At 36.9% G+C, this 25,511-nt stretch overlaps 1 protein-coding gene across 3 annotated transcripts in view; it reads left to right on the forward strand.

Annotated features, from left to right (window-relative positions):
* Window positions 1–255: 255 nt before the first annotated feature.
* The window catches only part of ldah (lipid droplet associated hydrolase), a 39,053-nt gene continuing 13,797 nt past the window's right edge, over window positions 256–25,511 (forward strand). The window contains exons 1-5 of one of the 3 annotated variants that reach the window (XM_026286165.1): window positions 256–351; window positions 1,100–1,294; window positions 9,820–9,954; window positions 17,809–17,978; window positions 24,565–24,805. In XM_026286165.1, coding sequence (XP_026141950.1) covers window positions 1,135–1,294; window positions 9,820–9,954; window positions 17,809–17,978; window positions 24,565–24,805 — 706 coding nt within the window. In that variant the 5' untranslated portion in view covers window positions 256–351; window positions 1,100–1,134. Of the gene's footprint in view, window positions 422–820; window positions 967–1,099; window positions 1,295–9,819; window positions 9,955–17,808; window positions 17,979–24,564; window positions 24,806–25,511 lie in introns of those variants that run through there. The other 2 variants (XM_026286164.1, XM_026286166.1) reach the window with 2 other exon arrangements.

Below are 25,511 nucleotides of genomic sequence, written 5' to 3' on the forward strand. Positions count from 1 at the left end.
GTAGCTGTAACAATAACATTTCATTTAGGCTATTTTTTTTAGACAAGACATGATTTTTATCAAATTATATTAAAATCAACAGTTTTAAATCAAAAATGTATGATTAAAAAGAGGGATAAAAAGTCGTTCAATTGATAAATAAATTTGAAAAAATTATGGCATATGCTTACATATAAGTAACCCCCTCTATTTTTGATTCCTTGTAAAACTGAGTGTATAAAGTATGAATGAGTACATACAGTACAGTAGGTGGCGATATAAGCTTCGGTTGGTTCTCAGACTGAGGAGAAGAAATATTAGGAAGTGTTTCGCTCCTTGGGTTTAATGGTACCTGCTTTGGGAAGATTACCGGTAAATGTCATTCCATCTCTCCTTACAAACTTTCTCCGTTCACAAACACTCAAAAGAATACCGTCTGTCGGTAAGAAATGCGACGAAGTCATTCAAATGACACAGGCGTGTTAAAGTTGGAATTTTATGTTTAAAGTCGAAGGTAGATTTACTAGTGATTATATCGAAGACCTTCAGTGACAAGCTTCGATTCCAGATAATAACAAAATTAATTGCTTGAATATAAATTACCTGTACTTTGCTCTATTCTATTCTATTCTATTCTATTCTATTCTATTCTATTCTATTCTATTGTTTCTGTATGCATGTTGGGCCTGAACTGAATGATCTGAACAAAGGACTTAACAAGATAACAGACTCTAAACTACAAAGTTCAGTGTGTTGCAAGCTGTCATTTTGGCATTAGGTGTCAGAGGTTGACTTTTGATCATGCAGCAGCTCAGCTGGCTCTTTGAGAACTGATTGCAGGGATTCTGGGACAGAGTTCTGCAGCTTGTTGTGACCATAATCAATACAGGCTGATTCAACAATTTTTTTAAGCTGTGTTTTACTGTGCATTTAATCAGCAACTTGTAGCTGCATCTTAATTATTCAATTCATATTTTTTTTCTCTGAGTAAGAAAATAGATTTCATAATTTATAGTACTTTAATACCTTCCCTTTTGACATTTATCTCTTATTGGTTAGTTGTAGTGTAGCAGGTTTTATATAATATAATCAGTTGCTTTTGTCTGATTTCTTTATTTAGGCCCAGAACTGTGTGGAGCTGATTCGGTTGATGTGATGTGCAGTCCAGGATCGGGGGGGCCTGGAGAGGATGCCTCTGTAGAGTTTGTGTACTGCAGCGGAGCAATCACAGAGCTGCTTAAATATGGACCAACAGACCTGCATGCTGCCAGCAGAAGCCCCAATCCTCCCAAAATGCTCATCCTTGTCATTCCAGGTAAGATGGCTCAAGAAGTCTAAATATACAATATTGTTTGTAGTTAGTTTTCAATATATATTTAGCTTGTAAATTAGGAAGAAACAACAGTTCAGACCTTCCTTTATATTTTAATATACTGTTTGTATATTAAAATAGAATTTTGAATGTATTCTAAAATAAGTCATATTTCTGAATCACTAGCTCATTTGATTAGTTCAAAAATGTGGATCCATTCAGTAACAAACAGTGCTGTGTGTAGCTCAGACCGGCATAACTGTTCTTCTGTAGCTTTGTTTAGATCTATTTTCACTGGTGAGATTGAACAAAACAGGCAATAGTGACAATATTGTGTCCAAAATATAACACATTTTTTTTTTTTTTTTTTTACTCTTGAATAAAATCAATATAATATTTGCAACTGGGAAAAACAGCACTCTTGCTCATTTCATATTGCTTAAAAGGTATCACTTGATTTAAAACAAAACCCCACAGGTGCATTTTTTGCCCTCATATCTTGAATTTTAGGATCATATAAAGGCTATTGTGCAGTGAGTCGTCCTTCATCGTGTTCGTGACTCGTGAGCAACAGGTCTTGGTCTAGGCCTAGTTTTAGCCCTTTTTTCCATAATTAATCTTGCCTGATTAACCTGTTAAATCATCAGCCCTAATTATAATAGATTTTGTTTTGTATGATATCTTATATTTTTATATTACAAATTGTATTTTATTCCTTTTAGCTCCTCAACTCAAGCATTTCAACTCAATGATACAACAATGGCAAAAAAAGTTTTTAATATATATTGCACGATAACTATATTATATTATATTTTATATAATATAATTCTATATTTTATTTTATTTTATTTTAAAATAAGACAGCCAAAATATCCAACTTGGGCATTGCTATGTATACTTTCTGTTTTATTTTTTATTTTGCTGTTTCTATACATAATATTTTTGAATGTTACATTTTGAATGTCAGTCATTGTTTGCATGAACATTCAATCTTTTTAAGTTTTGTTCAGCTTCATTCCTATGACTTCACTTCCATAATTAAGACCAAGCACCAAATAAACCTGTCTTGAGCCGAAATGCATATTGTAGACTGAGCTGTGTTAGGTCTTGGTTTCCAAGGCATAAATAAACATAACTAATGGATCTAGCCAAACTTGTTTAGCAGTGATTGGTACACAGGTGGGTGAGTGCGTCACAGCTATCTGAAGAATTGGACATAACACAGTCCAACAGATGCAGGGGATATGAGGAAAAGTTCAGCGCAGTCGGGAGTCTACCTTTTTTACACTTGGCTCTGGGTCAAGAGGAAAACCCCAGTGGAAAATGGCTCTACGGGCCACCATTCTTCCCCTGACAGCAGCTTCTAGCACACTGACTTCATGGAAAAGCTGTGTAGCTCAGGGGCAGATGTTAAGCACTAAAAATATTATTTCAGACTATTACACCAAGTCAGAAAAACTATGTTCGTAAACAATTCAGGTCCGTTTTGTGAGCCAAATTGGCCAAATCATTGAAAAACTCAGCCTCCAAAGAACAAATTGTTCATCAATATGAATCTGTTGGAGTAACAATAACAAGTTATACAAGTTATATGGACCAATTTTATGCCAATTTTATGATTCTTTTCTTGAAGATTGAACGCTCTAGTCATATCCATTGCTGTTTATGAATGTTCATAACAAAGACAGCTTAGTTTTGCCGAAAGCTATCATGTCCAGGCAGTCGTCATGTGTTCCTGATTCATTGAATTACTGCATAGCACGTTTTTTTTTTTATAGTTTCTTCTTAAAGCAGTTTAGCTTTCAGTGAAGCGTCTTATGTTGTCACCAAATGTCATACTTATGAAATCTCATCTCCCAGTTCCTCTTTGTTTGTCCATCTCCAAATATAGAAAGCTAACAAAGTCTCTTTATTCTCATTTTGGAATGATTTATACTATCATTCAAAGGTTTGGGGTTGGTAAAACATTTTTTTAAATGCTTTTGAAAGAAGTCTCTTATGCTTTCATTACAAATGAAATTAAAAGAAATGTTGTCTTTTTGAATATATTTAAACATGTTATTTATTCCTGTGATGCAAAGCTGAATTTTCAACAGCCATTACTCCAGTCTTCAGAGTCACATGATCTTTCAGAAATCATTCTTATATGCTAAATTGCTGCTTAAGAAACATTTCGTATCATCACTGTTGAAAACGGCTTTGTTACTGAAAATTTTTGTGGAAACCGAGAAAATTATTTTTTTCAGGATTTTTTTAACATTTGATGAACATCTTTATAAATGTCTTTACTGTCAGTTTTGATCAGTTGCATGTCCTTCCTGAATAAAACAATTTCAATTTATTAATTTTAACCAACAAAAGTTACTGCCCAGTCTTTTTTTAAATAACGGTGTACATATAGCACTTTTTAAATTCCTGACGTAAGCTATTAAAAAAAGAGAAACCCCAGCTGCAGATGTCCTGCAGAGAGAGCACGGTCAAACTGATGACCTTAAAGAGGGCCGCTTTTCACCAGGCTCTGAATGTCACTGAGCATTGTGCTCAATAGAGTCTTTATGGGAAATGGAGAGCCCATACGCCGACACTGTTATTGTAGAACCTGTGCCCTTTTCTCCAGAGATAACAGCAATAATCTCTGCAGTCTGGCCAGAGGCTCCCTTGGCTCTTATATCCTCCAGAGCCGGCGCAGGTGCTACTGTTTTAATGGGCTCACGCTATAAGTATGAGGATCGGTGTTGTATTATTGAAACAAGCACACTGACTGAGGAGAGTAAAAGGATACAAACACAAATAATATTTTATTTGCCATTGGAAGATTTTTTTTTAAACATTATATAGTCTTTTTACACCAGCTTAGTGTAAATGATACTAAATTGAACATTTTTATTGCATGGTGTAACAAAGCAATCATGCTTTCCCAGAAAGATCTGGATTTATTAATGAGTGTTACTCGTTAATAGTTATTGTTAATCAAAATACAAATTGTTGAGTGTCTTTTTATGTATTTAAGGCATATATCTCCGAAAAAGTTCAGGTTCCAATTCAGTCCCGTTAGAAACCGTCACACTGAGATTTGTGTGCGATGCATAAATGCTAAATCACCTCAGTTCACGTAGCATGCTAACCGTGTTAACTGACTAAACCACTGGATGGCAGCAGGTTTGCTGTGTTATTTCTGATTTTGTATGTCCCCTGCTGAACATGAACTGTTTCAATGTTGTTTCCTATCTCGAAAAGTTTTCAGTGGAACTGTAATAGTACAGCACTGAAATTAGCCGGCTAACATGAATTAGTTTAGCAGTCAGCTTAGCAATTGTTTTTGTTGTTTTATAGGAACTGTCTGTTTGAAATCTTTCTTTTAGAGAGCTTTTAGACTTATCTACATGTTGTTCATATTTAATCTGTTTCAAATGTTTTTAGATATGTCTTTTTATCTAAATGTCCCACTGTCGATAACAAATTGTCATGTTTTCAGCTAAAGTACATCAGACTTAAAGGTGATCTCGTCTGACCTCGCAGAATGTATAATGATTTATAAGTATAATGAAGGCTATTTTATATATTGAATTGTAAAAGAAAATTGTTCAGCCCCTTATCATTTCAAAAGAAGAAAAATTGCTTATGATGAGTCCTATTTAAAGCCCAGAGATGTTCAATGGGTCAGGGATAGCTTATCCAGATGGTTTTGATTCACAGGAACCTGCTGTGCAAAGCACTCTGCTTGTCCCACCAGCTGCATCCAATAGCCCACAGTATCACATTGTTTGATAATTCATAATAATCTTACAAAGATTCTTCTTTTCTTTGTCATCTTTCGACAGTATGTTGGTTTCCACTTGAGGTTGAGGCACATTGTGTTCACAGAGTAAATCAGTGTGAACTTTACTCTCTGTTCCTTATAACATGGCCTTTTTTTAATCACCAAAAGTTTCCAAGGGGTTTCCCTCTCTTTTTGGATATGGAAACTAATATTTATGTCAGTTTTCATGGAACAACTCCACTCCAGCCAACTCCGCTGACCACCTTGCTACTATATAAAATTGTATACGTTCTGCAATTACGATTCCCTTGCTTGCATTTGATGAGCAGGTGGATCAGGAGTTACGATGGGCTTGCCAAGGAGGTTATTATTTTTGCTTTTTCATGCATTTCTGGGATTTCTGGCATAATGCTTTCAGGAATGTTACCCGGAGGTTGTATTTGATTGCCAGTCCAGCAGTGACCTTTTACCCTCCCTTCTAGTCTTGCAGCGAGTCCTTTACTCTTTATTATTTTAATACACTTGTATGTAATGTAATAAATTGTTGATTTAGTCATCAATAGACATTTCTTATTATTATTATCAATGTTGAAAAGAGTGCCGCCTAATATTTTTGTGGAAACCCTCATCATTTTTTCAGGACTCTTTGATTGATTGAATTTTGATCGTTTCTTTCTAAACAGCCTCACAATTCCAAAATGCACAAATGTGTGTAAATGCTATTCATTAGTGTGCTTGACATATTTAAATATATAAACATGCTTGTATTAACTTTGAGTTTTTGTGGTGTTTTTCTTGTTTGTTTGAATAGTATTTGTAAACTCAGACAATACAGTAAGGCACATTTACTGGGCCAATTGAGTTTAAACTGACTGTTATATTAAAAATACCTGTTGTGGTATTCTCTGTTGATTCGTAAATTGTTCCTCATCCATCCAAACTTTTCCACCTCCTGAGGTTGACAACTCCCCTACTGCTTTTTATCCTGGATTACAATACCTCTTGAATAGATTGAAACAACCCTCAGAGGGCAATCTGTCAGGAGATCTGGCTTTAGTCACCCTTGTGTCTGCATGTTTGCCAGAGTCAATAAGCATTTTCACTTGTTCTTCTCTCTCTGCAGACTGGATCAGCTTTATGGCATGTTGGAGCTAATAAGTTAAAGACAACTTCACACACTGTCTGCATGAACGAATTCCAGCACTTGCTAATGCCTTCCTTACGGCAGGTCTCCTTAACCTGTTTAACTCCATTCCTGTTTTTGTCTGCACTTTAATGCTATTAAATGGTGGTGTCTGTTGACAGACATTTTCTATGAAAGATTAAATGCTAAAATATATGTTAAATGCAAGGTTATTATAGTTAACTAAATCCGTTTAAAAAACTTTGTTCCTGTGAGATAAAATGAAAAAAATAAAAAATAAATAAACAATTATTTTAGCTTGTTGCCAGAAGCAATATTTATAATTTTTATCTTAAAATGATGAAAAAATAATAATAAAATCCCCTTTTTTATATATTTTTTTAAACATTCAAATAGCTATAATAAAAATGCCCAAAAGCAACAAATGAAACTACTAAAACCTTAACCAAAATTTTAATGAAAATAGAATAAATATATAAATAAACCATAAAACAAAACTAATAGTATCTCAATGATGCTAAAATAACACTGGTTTAATGCAGCATTCACAAACTAAACCAGAAGGAGACTCTTTATTTGAGTGGCAATATATTTTCAACTGTGCATTTTATTTTTTGATATCCACTAGGGTCCTACATCACTGCTGGTGTTTATGCATTGATTTAGTGGCTTCCCTTGTGTGTATTTGTGAATCAGTGTGGTTGGTAAGCAAGCAGGATGGGGTGTGTGTGAGTGGGTCCTGCACCTGCAGGGCTACGTCAGTGGTGTGGTAGTCCAGGCAGCCTTGGGGTCAGAGACGGCAGGCAGGGTATCTGTTTAATGTCCCGGTGAGCAGCCCTGAATTTATGAACTCAGGGAGAGGGGGAAATGATAACGTGTGGGAGAGGAGAGGATAGCTCATGCTTCTGTCGTCTTTTTCTGGTAGGAATGCCTCCTTTGCATTCTTTCTCCCCACACAGAGGCAAACGCTAGTCTGGACTCACTGTAAGCTCTGTGATGTCCATATAGAGAGGCTGTTATAGTTTTAACCCAGGAATGGAACAGACACAATTAACAAGGGGAGAAGATCTTCTACAGCAATTCCCTGGTGTACTGATACACACACAAAACCAAAGATAACACTTTAATATAGGGACCAGTGACACTGTTAACTAGTTGCTTATTAGCACGCCTGTTATTAACACATTGGCTGTTTATCAGGACTAATAAGCGTATATTTTGCATGACCATATTTTAATGACAAAATTTAACATCTACCTTACTAACTATTAATAAGCAGCAAAGTAGGAGTTTATTGAGGCAAAAGTCATAGTTAATAGAGAGAATTAGACATTCAAATATAGTCATGATTGAGACTATTCAGTGTCAAAACATGGTGCAACTCAACAAAGTATTAAAGAAATAAGTTAATGGTCGTCCAAAATTGAATATTGTCATCATTTATTCACCATAAATGGGTGTTATTTATAATGACGTTTCCAAGCTTCACATAATGAAAGTGAATGGTGGTAATGGCTATTTGGTAGGGATACACAATATATTTGTTCAATATTGGTTATCGGCTGCTATTAGATTTTTATAGATAATTTAGATAATTTATTGGTATTAGTTGAAACTGGATACAGCTTATTTTCCTGTTTTTAAATTTAGTTTACTTCTCATTTATCGGTTATCTTTATCGGTTATCGGTTATATAATAGTTTATTGGTTATCTGACATAAATACATCAGTATCAGCCTGATTTCTAATATTAGTGCATCCCTGTTGAGAGTAAACTGGTGACAACTGTTAAATTGTTTAAATTTAAATTTCATTCTCTCCCTCTCACAAGCTGTATTAGCTGTTTCAGAATGAATAAGTTATATGGACTGTTTTTACAATGCATCCTTTGTGGAGCTTCACAGCTCATGGTTTCCATCCACTTTCATTTTATGGAAGAAAGAAACTCATACGGGTCTGAAAGGACATGAGGGTGAGTAAATGATGACAGGATTTCCCTTGAATTTCAGTTTCTGTTCTTCACAGCTGCGTCATGTCAAGAAACAAGGCATTTTGTTGGTTGCTTGGTTTCTCAAAGTGAAATCTCATTGGACCAGCAATGCATCCCACATAGTGAAAATTTGTCTGATTGTCTGTGGTTTTATTGCTTTTAGTTTTGTGCAGCATTTTCACCTACAGTGTGGACAGAAAAATTGGAAAGCAGATGTGATTTTCGGCTAGATCAAGGGTGGAGCGGTGTTTAAAGCTGTAGAGCACTTGTCTCCTCTTCGACCTCCCCTGCCCCTATAGATGAAATCTATCCATGGGCCCATGTGTGACAGTGCATTCTTTGATTCCATCTGCATTTAGAGCGAGAGAGCCTGTGACTTTATTGTGGTGACTGGTTGGGAAAAACCTGCCATTTCTAATAACACTGGCTTGAAGCAGTTCGGACTTTGAGCACGTCAAGTTCCATCTGAAAGAGATTTGGGAACCTTCAGCATGAATAAAAACATACAAATGGAATTAATCAGTTTGAAAAGAGCCGAGAAGGGCTGCTGTTGGCCCTCGCTGCTCATATCAGAGCAGTGTATCTCAGCGAACACTGCCCCTGCTGTGAAGACTGGGACGGATGGTGGAGAACTTTGCTTCACTAGTCATGCTTTAACCCAAAAAACCTATTGTGTCATATTTGATGCATGAACTCCTAGGCCTCTTAAATAGTAAAATTATCAAAACTGCTGAAAAACCTGTTGCATACAATCTACTACATTCCTTCTGCTTTCTGATAGATGGTACATACTTTTTAGCACGTAAAGGGCAATCTTGTGTGAAAACGTCCAAAAACAGCCCCCTTCAGTTCGTGGGACAGTACATGTATTTTTTGCTGTAAAAGCTATAGTAAACGTATTCATAATTTATATTGTTATTTTTTGCATTATGTTTTACACCTCACATTCGAAACCACAATTCTTTGATATTTTATATATATATTTATAATATTTTTTAATATACATTTTTTTTCATATGTCACACTTATCTAGTATATTTACTTTTCATTGTATAGTATATGGGACCATTTAGAATTTGATGTTACTTTGTAATGTCAGAGTATATTGTGTTTTGCATGTTAATATGAATTGGAAAAGAAAAAACAGGTTTACTAGCCTGGATTGAAGTACTTTTGGGTTACATTTACATAACTCACAAAAGTGCCATAATTAGTTTAAATATGTCCTATGAATATGATGAGTGATTCTTTAATACTTAGCCAATTTAAACATTATTATTCAAACACTTGTGAGATGCATTTACGTGTAATCTCACCTCAAGTAGACACACAACAGTTGTGGTTAACGGATCGGTCTGCGAGGCTGTGGCCCATCGATACTCTTTGGAGCGAGAGAGTGAGTTCCCTGTGACCACACAGAGTGCCCATTGTTCTGCACTGAAGGCAGCTGGGTATCAGAGATGCCATTTATCCCCTTATCTCCCCTCACTTGCAGTTAACCTCATCTGTGAAGAGCAGCAGAGCTACATCAGCAGACCTGGTCTGCTCTTGTCTAAACAATGAACACCATGTCTCACAACAATCCTTATACTGAAGTGAAAGTTGAGCTAAATTAAGTTTTCACCTTTCCACAGGTAACCCAGGTGTGGTGGGCTTCTACAAGACATACATGTGGACGCTGTATCAGACATTCATCCAGAGATATCCAGTGTGGGCTGTGAGCCATGCTGGACACTGTATGCCTCCAGACACCTATGATATGATTGAAGGTGGGATATTTTCCTCTTTACATTCACTGCACAGCCAAAAGTACATGTGGACACCTGCTTTCTAATTATTCAGATTGGGTATTTCAGCTATGCCATGTCTGACCGGTGTATAAAATCCAACATACAGTTATGGTACAGTCCTTCTGAAGGTGAAGTGATCACCTGAAGTGGCCCATATTGAAAACAATAAAGGACAGTCATGTAAGTGGTTGACATATGATCTGTCCCAATTCAGAGTTGTCCACGGACTTCAAAGTAGCTTGTGGTTTTAAAAGTTAACTCAAAGTGTCAGCCTTTTCAGATGTGAACTATATTACAAATAGTCAAAATAGTTTTTCTTCTCATGAGCTAACATTTAAGCACTTCTTAAAGCTTTTTGGTTCTACATAAATTTCATATAGAGAACGATCTTTGAGTGATGTGCAGAAACCACTGTTTGCTGTCCTCTCACTCTCAGCATGATGTCATTACCACTGTTATAAATGAGACAGTAGATGGCAGCAGATAATTAAGGGACTTTGGTTATTTAGGGGAATAATTGTTTATAATTTTGTAATTTTTAGATAGTTTTTCCCCTTTATTTACCATTCAAGATATTATTATTATCATTACGGTTGCACTTTATTTTACAGTACGTGTACTTACATGTACTTAAATACACCGTAAGTAAACTATCTAAGAAACTTCTGGTAATACAAGGTAACTACATGGGTTAGGGTTAGGTTTATTGGGTAGGTTCAGGGTTTGTACCTAGTATTACATAGTTATTGTAATTACTATAATAAGTACGTAGTATGTACACTAGGAACAGGACTGTAAAATAAAGTGCTACTATTATTAAATAATTGTCGTTAATTAAGAATATTATTATTATTATTATTATAAGACTATCATTAATTAATGCTATTATCATAAATAATTAATTCATATAAAACATTCTTTATTTTTTCAAATAAATAAATTTGCATTTGGTTATCACTTAATTTTCTCACAATATTGCATGGTTCAGGTTCTTGTTTCAATATAAATATCAATTTATGATGCATATAATTCTATTAATGTATTCTGATTTATATTTAATCAGCCTTAGTTATCACTAAAGCTCACTTGAGTAAATTATTAAACAACACATTATGGTGAAAGACTTGAAAGACTCTGAAACAAATTTATTTAGGACATGTTGTACCTTCACACACAAACACTGGCCGTGAAGTCCCCTGACAGTTTCAGACACCGCCGTACACTGTCCTGACTGATATGCTGGTTTGTAGTGTCTGTCAGGTTGCTGGATGCTCCTCCTGGAATCCTTTCACAGAGCGAACAGTAAGGTGGAATGCATCCGGGACTGACGAACGAGCCAAGCCTCGTCTCCCTCCTCTGCCTGAACCAGTATATGAAAGTCCAGCATGTTCATCCATAAAGCAGCATGGACGTTTTTATTGAGCTTGCTACGTGGGAAAGACATTACCAAGCCCTCACCTGTAATAAGACAAACCACATGCAGATGGCTCAGATCTCCAAAAACAGCATTTGTACTGGCTCGCTTGATGGATTGGACAGTCTAGGTGAACGTTGGTCACATCAGGTCTGCTGTTCGGACAGACAAGCTTGCTCACGAACAGCAAAACTTCCTGAAGTCTGAAATCCTCTGAAATTTTCTGGCAATCTCGTAGCTGGTTCAAGTATATATTATTCTTAAACTAAGTATCAAACAACTGCTTTTTTGAATGTGAACACATGGAATACTTTTTACCGGAATCACAGTCTTAAAGTATTCAGTGACAGACAGCTGATCTCTGGCTCACACAACAGACAGTGACATCCATGGCTGTTCATATAATGTTGTGCAATCACGAGCTGGATGATTAAAAGTCAAATCTCGGCAGTGGATTCAGATGTGCCAAGAGATGACAACAAGCGGCAGGCGTTTGCCAAGCCAGCGCAGATGAAAGAGGGGACGCAATTAACAGTTATATTTCATTTCCCCAATCTCGCGATTTGAGTGACAATCTTGATTACAATCAATGGCTGTCTTAAGGAGGGCGGTATCAAATACGCTGGACTTTTCTTTCCACGGCACATTGTCTTGTTCATCTCAATGATCCATCCCTCATCATGTTCTGCCATTTGGTTCGCAGATGCCCCTGTCTAAGGAAATAGCTGATTGTGTTGCTTCTCATGCTGAGGATTTAGTATATCAGACTGCAATCAACTGAAAACTGCTAAAGAGATCATTGAAAACTTTTGTTTTTTATTGTGCAGGCATGTGCAGAATATATATATATTTTTTTGTTGTTAGATTAAATTAACTATTTAAGTAGTTTGGATAGTTTTTAGTTTTCTTTTCGCTTTTGCAGGCTAAAAGGGCAATGTTAGATCAACCAGTGGGACGATGTGAGGGGGGGACTATCCATTTAGCTGCCCAATGGCGGACAGTGGGTGTGTCCAAGAAACTTTATTTTTGCTGTTCTTATTTATTGAAACTAGTGACACAGAAATGATCTAATTAATATGTAAATAATTAGGCTTATTATCTCATTATTGTTAACTAAATCAATTTTGTTGATTGTAATTAAAATAACGTAGAATATAAATATCAGATAAAATAACTTAAACTGATAAAAAAATGAGATGTTACAATGGCAACTAACTGAAATAAGATGAAGTGCTAAAATTACTAAATGTAAATAAATAAATTATTAAAACTATAATATAAATAGTGATTAAAAACTAATAAAAATTACTTTCAAATAACATTTCAATGAAAATGTTAATTTAACATTCGTAAAAAACTATTATAGTATATAAATAATGCTAAAATAACACTGTTCAAGTATTTTTTTAATTAACTAAATTAACATTTAATTAATTTGAAACTCACTATTTAAACTATATTTGAAAACGTTGATATTTTTACTAATCACTTTTATTATGTTAAAAAGAGCTGATTGTAGAATTTGGTTTCCGTAAGACGATGGCGTCACTGACTTGGGCATCAGATCTAGTTTGCGGTTTCTTCTTATGATGACCCTTCAAACAGCTTTTGGTTTTCAAATTCAACTTCCTTGTCCAGAAGTCACTGGTGGCTTTCCATGTGAATGCTGCCCATTGATTTACTACTGTTCAAAGAGCTCTTGGTCAGCCAGCGGTCAGCAGCAGGCACAGCCATTCGGAGCCCACAGAAACCTCACTTCATCGAGTCCAGCACAGCCACAGAGAGACTTCATTGAGTTCATTGATGAGATCTTAAACTCTCAATGCCAAACATTTCATTCCCATTGGCAATATAGGGCTGGTCGTATTTAATGGCATACATTAAGTGATATTACATCCCTGTGTCTTGGAAACATAAACAAAAGCGGGGGAAATGGTAGTGGGGTAAACATGCCAAATCTCTGTGGAGGAACTGTTCCTGTGGTTGGCGATTCGTGATTGATGCCTTTTGATTACAGTAAAAATATCTGTTAATGCAAACATGGGGAACATTTTGGACTTTGCCAATGTCAATAACCCTGCCCTGGGTCAAGCCGTCCTCCAGACTTACACATCTCATTCATTTTGTCAGAGCGTGTTAAGAGAGCTACTACTCAAAATCTACTTTCCCTTCTCTGATATGACTAAATTACCCTCCATTTATGCCCAGGCTATTAAAATAGGCAAAAAAAGGAATTTCCCTCATTCTTGTAAGATTGCCTGGGGTATAGTAAAGGGGAAATAGATTGTTCTGAGCAGTTTGGTTGATGTGACTTTTTGTGACCAGTTGTAGTCAGGTTGGGTTTCATGTTTGTCTTGCTGATGGGAGGCATGGGCATTGGTGGGAAGCCTATTGGCCCTTTTTAACGTTTAGCATTTAAAACAAGAGTTGTCTAATACCTCTTTGAAATAATTGTTGGTTGGTTGTAATGGTTTATTTTGAATGCTACAGATTACCTTTACATTAGTTGTATTTGGCAGTAGAGGCTGATGTAAGATGCATTCATGGTTCACCTATGTTTGCAGAAAGTTTACTCACCCTCAGGCCAGCCTCGATATAACTGAGTTTCTTCATCAGAACAGATTTGGAGAAATTTAGCATTATATCACTTGATCACCAATCACCAGTGAATGCGTGCCGTCAGAATGGGAGTCCAAACAACTTATAAAAAACATCACAATAATCCATAAGTAATCCTTCAGTCCACCAATGAATGTCTTGTGAAGCAGAAAGCTGTGTTTGCATCAATAAAGCATTTTAAATTTAAACGGTCACTTCTGGCCAAATACCAGTCCGTAACCCATAATAATGCTTCCTTCAGTGAAAAGTCCATCCCTTATTCTCTTCTCACATACAAATAAAAGACATAGAGCGTCGTTGCGCTTTGTGTGTCCCAAGTTCGAATCCAGACTCATGGACTTTTCACAATCCCCGCCCCTCTCTCCCAAACTTTGCTTCCTGTCTACATACTGTCCTATCATAATAAAGGCAAAACATTTTATTTTAAAATCCACTGACATATTTTTGTTTATTACAAAAACACAGTTTGTCGATTAATTACATTACTTGTGAATTATTTTAAGATGTTTTTTATCAGCTGTTTATGCCCTCATTCTAACAGCACCCATTCACTGCAGAGGATTCACTGGTGATCGAAAGCAAATGCTACATTTCTCCAAATCGGTTCCGATGAAGAAACAATCTCATCTACATCTTGTATTCCCTGAGTGTGAATACATTTTCATGTATTTCTTTAGGCATTAATGCACACACATACTTTACATGTAAACAGCATTCTCCTGTGTTTGAAAAATCTTGCAGCTCTCTCTCTCTCTCTTTTTTTTTTGTAAGATTCTCTGAGCAAAAGCAAAATGAGAAGCCCGCTGTATCAACCCATTTTTTAATCATCAACACAACTCTGTTGTGGTTCCTCTTGACATTAATATTCAGTAAACTGATCCCTGGATGAAACATGCACCACACATTTATTGCACATTTTTTAGAGGGGGATATAATCACTTAACAGCCTGCTCCCTATACATCGCTTGCTCTTGCCAACAGATCGTTATTTTATATTGAGGAATTTGTGTTTGCCATATGTTGCATACATGTTTCTTTGGACCCATTACAGGTTGCTCTGATTTTGTTCCTGTTCCATATCCAGAAGGATATCCTTTGGATTTCTTACCATAGGATAAACCTATACAGCCTTAAGATCAACATGAAGTCCAAATTGGCTTATATATTTAGTTTCTCAGTAATCATTCCCGGTCTTATTATGCACAGGTCAACCGTGCACATTATCTTGTATGTTTGGATTATATTTATTTACTTTTTTGTCTAACCACTTTCCCACAATTAAAGATTTCTTTCATATAAGTGACTGTAGTTAATCATTGTAGCTGGATGTAGGTTTTGTATGTTTTACGAGTAGGATAGTCTTAAATGTTCATGAGGTAATCCTGAGAGGCCACTCAATGTGTAAACTGCTCTCATTGGTGTTTGGGCTCTGAGCTCATAGTGCCCCTCTGTGCTGGTAGATAAACATGTAGGGCCCCTTTGTAGCCAAACTTCAGTGGGAAACTTCGGAAAAAATCAAGATCGGATTTGGAAAATGGGAAATGAGGGGTAAGGAGTGGTTGGGGAGAGCTAAATGTGTGTGCATGCACAGGTCACTGACTTCATTGCTCACTGTCTGATCTCTCACTTACATTCATGAATGAAAATAGCCCTGGATTGAGTGCCTGTCAGTACCTTTAAAAAAATATTATTGCGTAAATACTTTTTTCTGAATTTATGTGTTTGCTGCTGTAGAGTGTGTCCCTTTCAAGGTCCTACTCAGTGTCCCAAAACTGTCGTATCCAATAAATAGTTATAATAAAGACGTCTCTTATGTTCCTCGGATACTGAATTCATTTGATCACAAAGACAGTAAAAACAATAACAATGTGAAATATTATTACAATTTAAAATACATGTTTTCTACTGAAATATAAATCTTTTTAAGTAATTTAGTTTGAGCAGCTCTTACTCCATCTTCAGTGTCACATGATCCATCAGAAATCATTCTAGAGCTTATTTGCTGCTCAAGAAACATTTCTTAATATCACCAATCTTGAAAGCAGTTGTGCTGCTGTTCTGATGCATCTTTAAATTTTTTTGATTGATTTAATGACTTTTGAATGATTTATTGTGCCTTTGCTTAATAAAATTATTAATATGATTAATTTCTTGGATATTTTTTATTTTTTTTAATCTGTATAACATCACTGTATGGATAGCCTATAACATTAACATTTTCTGCTCTCCCATGAAAGATTTCTAGATTGAGCAGACTCAGTTATTTGTGAAATCATAACCCATAATACATACTCAGTACTCATAATACTTTAACATGTTATTGGCTGATTTGTTCTATGAACTTTTTTTATTTTTTATGTCGAACAGACATAGCTGGTGAATCTTTAATCAAGTCTATATTTTCTCCTGATATATTAATGCTTGGCAGTGAATTTGCCTGCTTTGTACCACAGCAATTGTCCATCAAACCCAAACCAAGCTTTAAGCTGTATTGCACATGGCATGTAGTTTTCACTTTTGCCTTTAGTCTCAGAATGTGTTTCTATTCTTTTTTTTTTACCATCTTATCTTATCATTCTTGTACATCCACTGGTATTTTATGTAATGAAAATGATTTAATGTTTTGAACCTTTTGAATGGGTTTCATAGGTTCCTCCTCTCTTCGGCTTCTTTTTTATCTCTCCTGCATGAGTCTGTACCTTAAGGTCATATGCACTCCTTTTTGGTCCCCCTCCTGTTCCTCCATCCATCCTGCTCACCCTCTAATACCCCCATCCAACATCCTTTCCTTTTTGAAATCTGTTTTTATCTTCTGTATAAATTTGAAGATCCGTGGAAGTAGCAGATCTCTTTTACAGTATTGCACACTTCATGAATGTAACTTTCCTTGAAAATAATTGTTTTTAATAAAAATAAAAAATTTTTTTGAGGGTGTCCCTTCTCTGTGTTGCAGACAGTTTATAAAATACCTTAATTTGTCTTTCAACAATAGTCCAATCCGAGGTTATCCACGAGACCCTCAGGATTTGTTGTCCCAGCACATCTCATCATAAAAGGTCGAAGTAATTAGCCATGTGCAACTACGTCAGCTGAGATATCTTTATTATTTTAGAAAGAAGAGAAGATGCAGAGTGCTCCAGGAACCATATATTGTGAGATGTCTCATGAAGGAGCACTTTGTCTATTTATGTCTTGAAGCTAATATGAGTTATTTCTCTCTCCCCTCTGGTACTCCTCTCTCCCCCTGTCTCATCATTAACAGTTCTGCTCCCATAACTCATCATAGTGATGAATGCTTCAGCCTCACCCCACCTCAGTCCAGCTTCTTCTCTCTTCCTCTGTCATTCCTTTGTTTCTGAGCAGTCCATTGTCTTTCTAATTCTTACCCTTTCTCGGGTTCAAACTGGTGAATTCAGCACCTGTAGGAAGATATTAATATCAAAGCCTGCCAAGCATTATCAGGATCTCCAGTTACTGCGATTGTTCAACAGAGCGTAATTTTACTCCTTTCCAAAGAAATAATGAAGAACAAGATCAAGATGATGAAAGAAAACTTCTTATATGGAGCGCTTAACAATTGAATGTGTCTTCTGGATCCTTTACAGTTCTCATTCAGCTGTGATCGGAGCTCCACAATCGATCAAACTAGGCAGCTTTGTCTAATTATATTATTTGCTGTATTTATTAGTTCTAGGTCATGATGAAAGGACTGGCAACAGTCCTGGCCACCATGTGGTGATGTACATTGGGTTCGGTGTGAGAGCTTTATGCAGTTTTTTTTCCCCTCTTTTTATTTCAAGATGCATCTGTGACTGAGAAGGAGGATGTTTTTGGGCTAAACGGGCAGATTGAACACAAGCTGGCCTTCCTTCGAAAGCATGTGCCTCGGGACATGAACCTGCTGCTGATTGGTCACTCCATCGGTTGCTACATCATTTTGGAGATGCTGAAGAGAGACCCAGAGCTAAAGGTATAAACAACTTGTTAAGAAGGAAAACGGTTAATGAAGCACGCATCCTACTAGTTGCTGGATATGGTCAGACTTTTTAAGGAATGCATTACTATATTATATGAACAGTATTATATTTATTGTGCACATAAGTGGTATGTAGGTGCACATGCACAACCAAAATAAAAAATGCGCTGTGTAAGTATAGACTTCTCATTTGCATACCGACATGGTGAACAGCTATTGATGCAAAATTACAATTTTATATTGACAAACTGTAATACTGAATATATTTTCTATTCAAGCTGAAAGCATAATTCAAGGCTATCCACTGCCGTTTTCAGAACTCTTGAATGGGCAGCGATAAACCCAGTAGCGCATATACTTACTTCCTGACAACGCACCAAAATAAAAGCTTGCTGATTTTAAGTTTCAAACTGATGAAAGTTAATTTAAAAAAAGTAAATATTAGAATTGTATTTTTATTTAATACTCCATTTTTTATAGTATTATGATAGTATTATCACACTTTATTATTTTGTTTATTTTATTTAAAAAAGCTAAATAAATAAAATGCGATAATATTATTACTTTTTTTTTTTTTTTATAGTTATTTTTAATGGGTTACACAATGTGTAGTCTGTGGACCAAACCAAATCTCCAGGTGCTCTTATGAGAACCAGGGTTTGTATATATGTATAAATAATATATTATTGTGTATGTGGAATTCAAAATTGCATGTATTATTTTATAGTAAATTAATTTATAAATTTTTAATTTAACATTTAAATGCAAAAACAACATTAAAGTAACAATTAAAATGTATATTGTACAGGCAAATTTCAGCAGATTCAGAATCAGTTATAAACTACAATTTACAAATTGCAAAGCAAACTTGCATCATTTTTTTTCATTCAGTTTAAATTCCAAGCCATATAAAATTGTGACATTGAATATATTATTTTATTTGATTTTAATTCATTCATTTTATTTATTTTTTATTTAAATTATTTCTAATAAATGCCTAGACTATCTACTGATTCTGTCTGATTCTACACTTAAAACAGTATGAATAATGTCTACAGTATTGCTGTCTGCATAACCTCCGCAGACCACCTCAGCGATTTGCAACTTTGCCATTATAGGACATGCCGCCAAAACATGGACGCTGCAAGAAAGTATGTAATGTGTGAAAGCAAAGTGAGACTCTGCCAATCAGCAGCATAATAAGACACTTCTGTTCCCTTTCCTTGCTGTGTAGAAGGTCAGGAGATTAAATAACATGGAAAAGAACCTTGATTTTCTTTCTCCCTCTGGGGTTTTCCTGCTCTAAGATGTGCTCTTCATCATTTTTATATTTAAGCATTTTCTCTACCCAGAAATCTTTTTTTTTTTCTTTTTCTCTTTCAACTTTTTTTTTTTTTTTTTTTAGTATTTCCTCTAACTAGAGGGGCATGTATTCCTCCTGGCAAAGAGAAATGTATTTTAGCTTCATTAATGGGGCCAGTGCAGTTATGTACCACTTTTTGCAGTGCGATAAAAATATGTTCTGATACTTTTGGAGACAGTCCACGTCCAAACTACATTTAGGGATTTAGTTCAGGAACTTCAGTTGAAAAGCTGGTCCCAATCTCAATCTCACTCATAGATTTTAAGGTCCTCTTTCATAATCTGTGAAAAAATTTTAATTCCAGGTCATTAAAACATTGCCAACCATGTAGACCTTTTTTGTTACTTGTCTGAATCTGTTCTTTTCGAATTATGGCTAGTTCCCTCTACGATGTAGGCAGATATGGCATGGCTCGGAGTAAACATGCACAAAGGAGAAAAATATGTCCTTTTTCGTCCCAGATTGCAGGCTGCCAGGAAGCCAACCTGGCGATTATGCCTGGTAACATATGATGTGTGATAATCAGAAACTGTTACTATGGGCTCTAGATATTTACTTTGGAATGGAAGAGACCAGTCAGTTTAAATGATGGTAGGGGTTTCTTTAGTTCATTTCTGGAGGAGAATGTTTGCCGATTTCAGCCTCAGACCATGAGCAGCATGAGAGAGGTTGGAAAACCTCCCTAAAACTAGAGGAAGAGTTTGACTAACTGCATATGGAGGTGTTCAATTGTATGTCTGACATGAGTTCAGTTCACAAGTCTTCCCTGTTGCCTTTGAAGTACTTGCTTGTTGTAAGAAAGTGACACTGTATATGTGTCAGTTGTAGAATAGACAGTCCAAAGAAAGTCAGATGTGAGGCTGCAGAAAATACCTTTTTCCACCTGACACCTCAGCCTGAGGTAGAGCTCTTGGGACTTTTAGGTGAGGAGGAAAATTCTTTATACGTCCTCCTGTAGCAACCATCTTGCATTCTGCCCCATGAAGGTGATGCCATTTCCTACATCTGTATGCACAGATGTATAGTTTAGTTTAACAGCTGTTGACTGCAAGTGTTGCTTTGAGTTTAATTATTAACAGATAACATTTCTTATGACAGTGAACTACTCTGATTGCAATCAAAAGTAGATTAAAGGGAAAGGTCATCTCAATTCTGTTCCTCACCCTCATGTTGTTCTAAATCGTTATCATTTATGTTCTTATCTGTACCAGATGCATTCTATTGGAAGGATTGGAGATGGTTTCTAGGAAGAATACTTAACAAGTCCTGTCATTCTTTTCAGTGGACTGATGGCACGCTCAAGTTCCCCTGAAACTACAATGTTTCTTTCTTGTCCAGGGCATGACGATTTGGGTGTGTAGATTAACTTGTGTACGAGTGTGTGTCGCAGCGTTCTGGGTGGGCCTCTATTCGGGGAGCAGAGGTCACACCGACAGTACTGAAGTATTGGTATGATTTCATACTTCACTCAAATAAAACATTGTCACAGTCATTAGCCAAACACAAGCAGAAACATTACAGCACATAGACCTGGCTCAGATTACCCTCACAACATCTCCAGATTTTAAAGCTCCCAGACGTGAACACGGACAGTCCAGCCCACTGGACATGCAGTCACATGGTTGAGAAAACACTTGCAATGACATTTTTTGTTATTGTTCATTTTTGGGATGCAAAAGCAGTGGGTTCCCTTGACCCTCTGCAGAGCATAGTTTATGGTGGCGTGGCATCCTGGCTTGACCTGGTGTTTTCATTTTTTGTCTAAATAAAAGTGACATGGGATTTCCTAAGGGTGGGCATTTATACCGATAGACTTGATTTTGTAGAAAGAAATTGTCAACTTGTAGAGATTTTGGACTGTTGTCCATGACTTATGTTGTGATATAAGATTTTGGTCATATTGCCCACCCCTAGGATCTCCTTTATGCTTTCTCCTGGGACCTATGAGGAGCTGACCAGTGTTTTTTCCCAAAGAGGCATTTGGCATTTAAGGTTAGCTGTGACAGGGCACTGTCAACTTCAGGTGGGCCTTCCAGCAGTTTTCATTATGTCACCACTCAGCTATCATGCCTGTTCCCACTCTGGAGCCTGGCAGCAAGGCTACGTTCGAAAACAGCGGAGCAGTGTTGACGTGAGTGGAGGCGGCCCTTGCAACACATTCCCATTGAGATACTCGCTGTAAGTGGTTGAGTTGAAAGAGATGTGGTCTGGACTGCCGCATGATCCATCATGCTGTCTGAAGCTCCAGTAGATCTGTGCATCATTAACATTCCTCCACTATCAGATCGCACCCTCACATCTCAGATCCGTGGAAGTCAGATTGTGACGTTTAAACTCTCTTCGCCCCTTCTCCAGATGCAGAGAACTCCTTCCCCCTTCCTGACCTCAGCAGTACCAGAGAAGGAACCCTCTAAAAGTAGAAGTGTGCGTGTGTGTGTGTGTGTGTGTGTGTGTGACTTAGCCGTCTGTCTCTCTGATTAAAGAGACACTCCCAAAGACTCTGTCAGATTGTTCTGTGTTCTCTGTTACATTCCAGTGACCTCCAGGAAGAGGAACTGCTTCTTGTCAAAAGCACTACTACTTGCACATCAAAGATCACCTGCTCTGAACACACTCCCTCTTCTTCACCTTTCCCTCTCTCTTTCACTGCTTCTTTTCCACTCTCTCTCTCTTTGTCTGACAACTGATGGGCATCAGGATGAGCAGTGAAATAGCAGATGAAATGTATTATGTGGGGGTGGAATGCTTCCTGGAGCAGTATGTGGACTAGATGGTTTTGTCTAGATTTATTAGTGCCCACTGTCATTATAACTATTATGCTTATTCATACTTAGCATCTGCAAAGCAATGTATTAACATCCACTTAGAATAACCTAGCAACAGTGTTGGGAAGAACTGGGTTTGAACACTCTGAAAAGCACCCAAAACACATTAGAAACTATGCAGCAGCAGAATATCTTAGTATTGTTCACAGGGAATTTGATTGATCGGAGATGTGACCAATCATAAAGTAGAATCTGCATTTACAAATCTGATGAGTTACTGTATTAATGTCTGTGAACTTTAACTTAAGAAATGGTGTGTATTGACGTCATTCCGCGGTTGAAACAACATTTTCATTCCCTCTGATGTTCATTCATGTTTATTTTATGCTATAATAAGTAGTAAAAAGGAAGAGATTATTTGTTTGTGTGCTGCTTGAACTGAGGCGCTACAATTATCTGTCACCACACATTGAAGAGACAGAAAACTGTATTTATATTAGATTTTTTTTTTTTTATGAAATTAAATCTAAGACTTTGTTTCATACCAAAACTAACCTGCTCTGTCTTGTCTGTTGGAGTATTGTCAGTGTCCTCTTCCTCCATAATATTATTTTCATTGCGTGAGAACATGATGTGTGGCATGAGAGCGGCATGGCTTGTCAGTCATAGCAATAATAACTAAGGGGGGGGGGTATTTGCAAAGGGTCATTTGCATAGCAGTGTGCTTGGAATACCTTCACAAACACATAGTTAACGTGTTAAGAACTGCTTAAATATACTTCGTCCATCCACTTTCCACAGTCCGTACACTGTCTGCGTGATGCTGATTTCGTAATCAAAAGTGTCTGCATTCTGTTCTGCAAATCCATTTTTTGTGTTTGTGTGGACAGACCACGTGTAACAGCGCAGGCACAAGGTGAATCCACAAGGTGGTACTGCATGTGTCAAACTCATTCATCCAAGAGTGAGTTTAGGGCTTGTCTAAATACTAAAATGTAGAACATTTTGTTTTACTACCAAATTATAGATGGTATCTAATTATCATTAATATTAGACTGTAAATGTTTCTATGAAATTTCGTAAGATCTCTGGAAAAAGTCTCCCAATTTATTTCCATAAGTTGCATGATGGGATAATTATAGCCTCGAACACCGCTCCGGAGTGGTTTGGATAGTGTGGATTTAGTGTGCTTTGGCATTTTTAAGACTTGGGACAGGCTTGCGCACTGTTTTGTGCACGCTTTTTCAAGTGACCAAGAGTGCAAGTGAGGGTTTTTGGACAGACCCATACTTTTGAAAGCTGTGTGGACATACTGTGCACAAGATAAAGTAGAATGTGGAAAAATAAGTATACGTTTAGAACTCACAAGCAAACATACAGTAAGATGCTAGCACCTTTGAACACACTGTCAGCTGCATTGTAATGTGCTTACAGCTGCTTAGAGTGGCAACAAACACATAGCAATGTGCTAACAATTGTTCAGAAAACACGAGCAACTGCATAGTAGAGTCTTGGCAACCACCCAGAACACCTAGCATCATGGTTTTACACCTCAAGCACTGTTCACACTCACTCCAAAAAAGTAGTTTATAGTTGAGTACTTTGTATATTGAAGAAATCTGATTATTAACAACTCATTTAATCTCCGCTCATTTGATGGTTTGTAGTGTAATTGTTATGACAGAGGGACTCTGGATTGGAAACCTCTCATCCATTTGGGGTTTGATATCTTTTCCACTGACAGCAATAGATATTTTTCAGTTCCATAAGGCCCATTCAGAAGATAAATTCAGCGGCAGCAGAACTTTGCCTGTTGCCGGGGCGTGATGAAACCAGCACTCTTTCAGGATTGCAGAACTAGCTGAGTTTGAAGTTTAGTGGTTTGAAGCTGAATAGATTGCATTTGGCACTGCTGACAAAGAATTGTGCTGGCTATCACATATTTTACACAAGAGAATTGAAGATATTGCACTGTTTAGTTTCATTGAAAAATACTTGGCTGCAACTGCAAAGGATTGTAGAGACAGATGAAGCACATCCACTCTGTCTTACTCACTGAATGAGTCTAGCTGCCTTCTACTCAATGGCCAAACAGAGGCAGGTGTTTCCTGTTTCTGGAAGTCTCTCTCTCCTCTCGGTTCCCTCCTTCCTTTGTCTCTCCTATCGATTTCATAATATAGTGAGAACACAGAAATGTCATTTTTCATAGCTTGATAACTCTTGAGCATTGAAATTTAGTTATGTCATTTGTTATGATTAAAACTGCTCGCATTGCTGTCATAAATATTAAACGTTGCATCTCAGCAAGTCACATATTGCTCTGCTGCTCTTGTTTTTCCTAAGTGTCTGTTACTTAACCAAACAGTCAACCAAAAGTAGATGGTTGTAGAGAAAGCTGAGTTCTCCTGACCTACATTCATCTCTATAATCCATCTGTACTTGTCATCCTCAGGTTGTGAAGGCGGTGATGCTCTTCCCCACGATTGAGCGCATGGCCTGTAGCCCTCAAGGCAAGGTCATGACCCCAGTGCTCTGCCGGCTGCGGTACGTCTTCTATCTGCCCATCTTCCTGCTCTCCCTCCTTCCAGAGAGGCTGAAGGTCAGCATAGTGAATCTGGCTCTGAGGAACATTTATGCAGTGGATACCTCCATCATCCCAGCCACTGTCAGCCTGATCAATGTAGACTGTGCAGGTGAGTAAACGCTTTACTTTGTTGTTTCGATAGAACAAGCTCCAGAAATCCATTTTAATGTGTGTTGGGTGGTGTAATTTTGTGAATAACCAAAACGATTTTTCTGTAGTTAATTAATTAATTAATTGTGTGTGTGTGTGTGCGCGTGTGCACAAAAGTCAAATGTGCACAAAAGTGCTGAATTTACATGAATCAAGTATTATATTTTTTAATTATTGATTCCTATCTGCACTAATATTTGACTTGTGTACAGTTTACACAAAATCTGTACATGTTTAAACTTTAAATCGTTTCAAATATACAGCTTTTATTCCTGGTTAGAACATTTATTGACTTTTACAATAAATAACCAAATACTGGCTGGTTCTTCCAGCCCTTGTGTGTTTGTTTATTAAATAAGTTAATTAATTTCTAAGCAACTAATAATAATGTGTTTTTTGGCCCAGAGATGTCAGCTGGCAGCGGTGATGATTTCTTGTTGTCAGATGCATCTCAGCATGTGATAATCTAGTGCAGAATCTTTAATATTCCGCTAAAGTGTAACTCTCACGCAACCTCAGCGATGTCCCCTCACTTCTCCATTTCCAGTTTGGACCTAATCCTTGTTTCAATGAGGTGCTGAAACCTTCTAAAGTTCACATGCTGGCATCCCTCCAAACCCCGAGTGCTCAGATGAGTTTCTCTCTCTTTTTATCGGACGATAAGA

The sequence above is a fragment of the Carassius auratus genome, chromosome 17, assembly GCF_003368295.1.
Source record: "Carassius auratus strain Wakin chromosome 17, ASM336829v1, whole genome shotgun sequence".
In the NCBI taxonomy this organism is placed as follows: domain Eukaryota; kingdom Metazoa; phylum Chordata; class Actinopteri; order Cypriniformes; family Cyprinidae; genus Carassius; species Carassius auratus.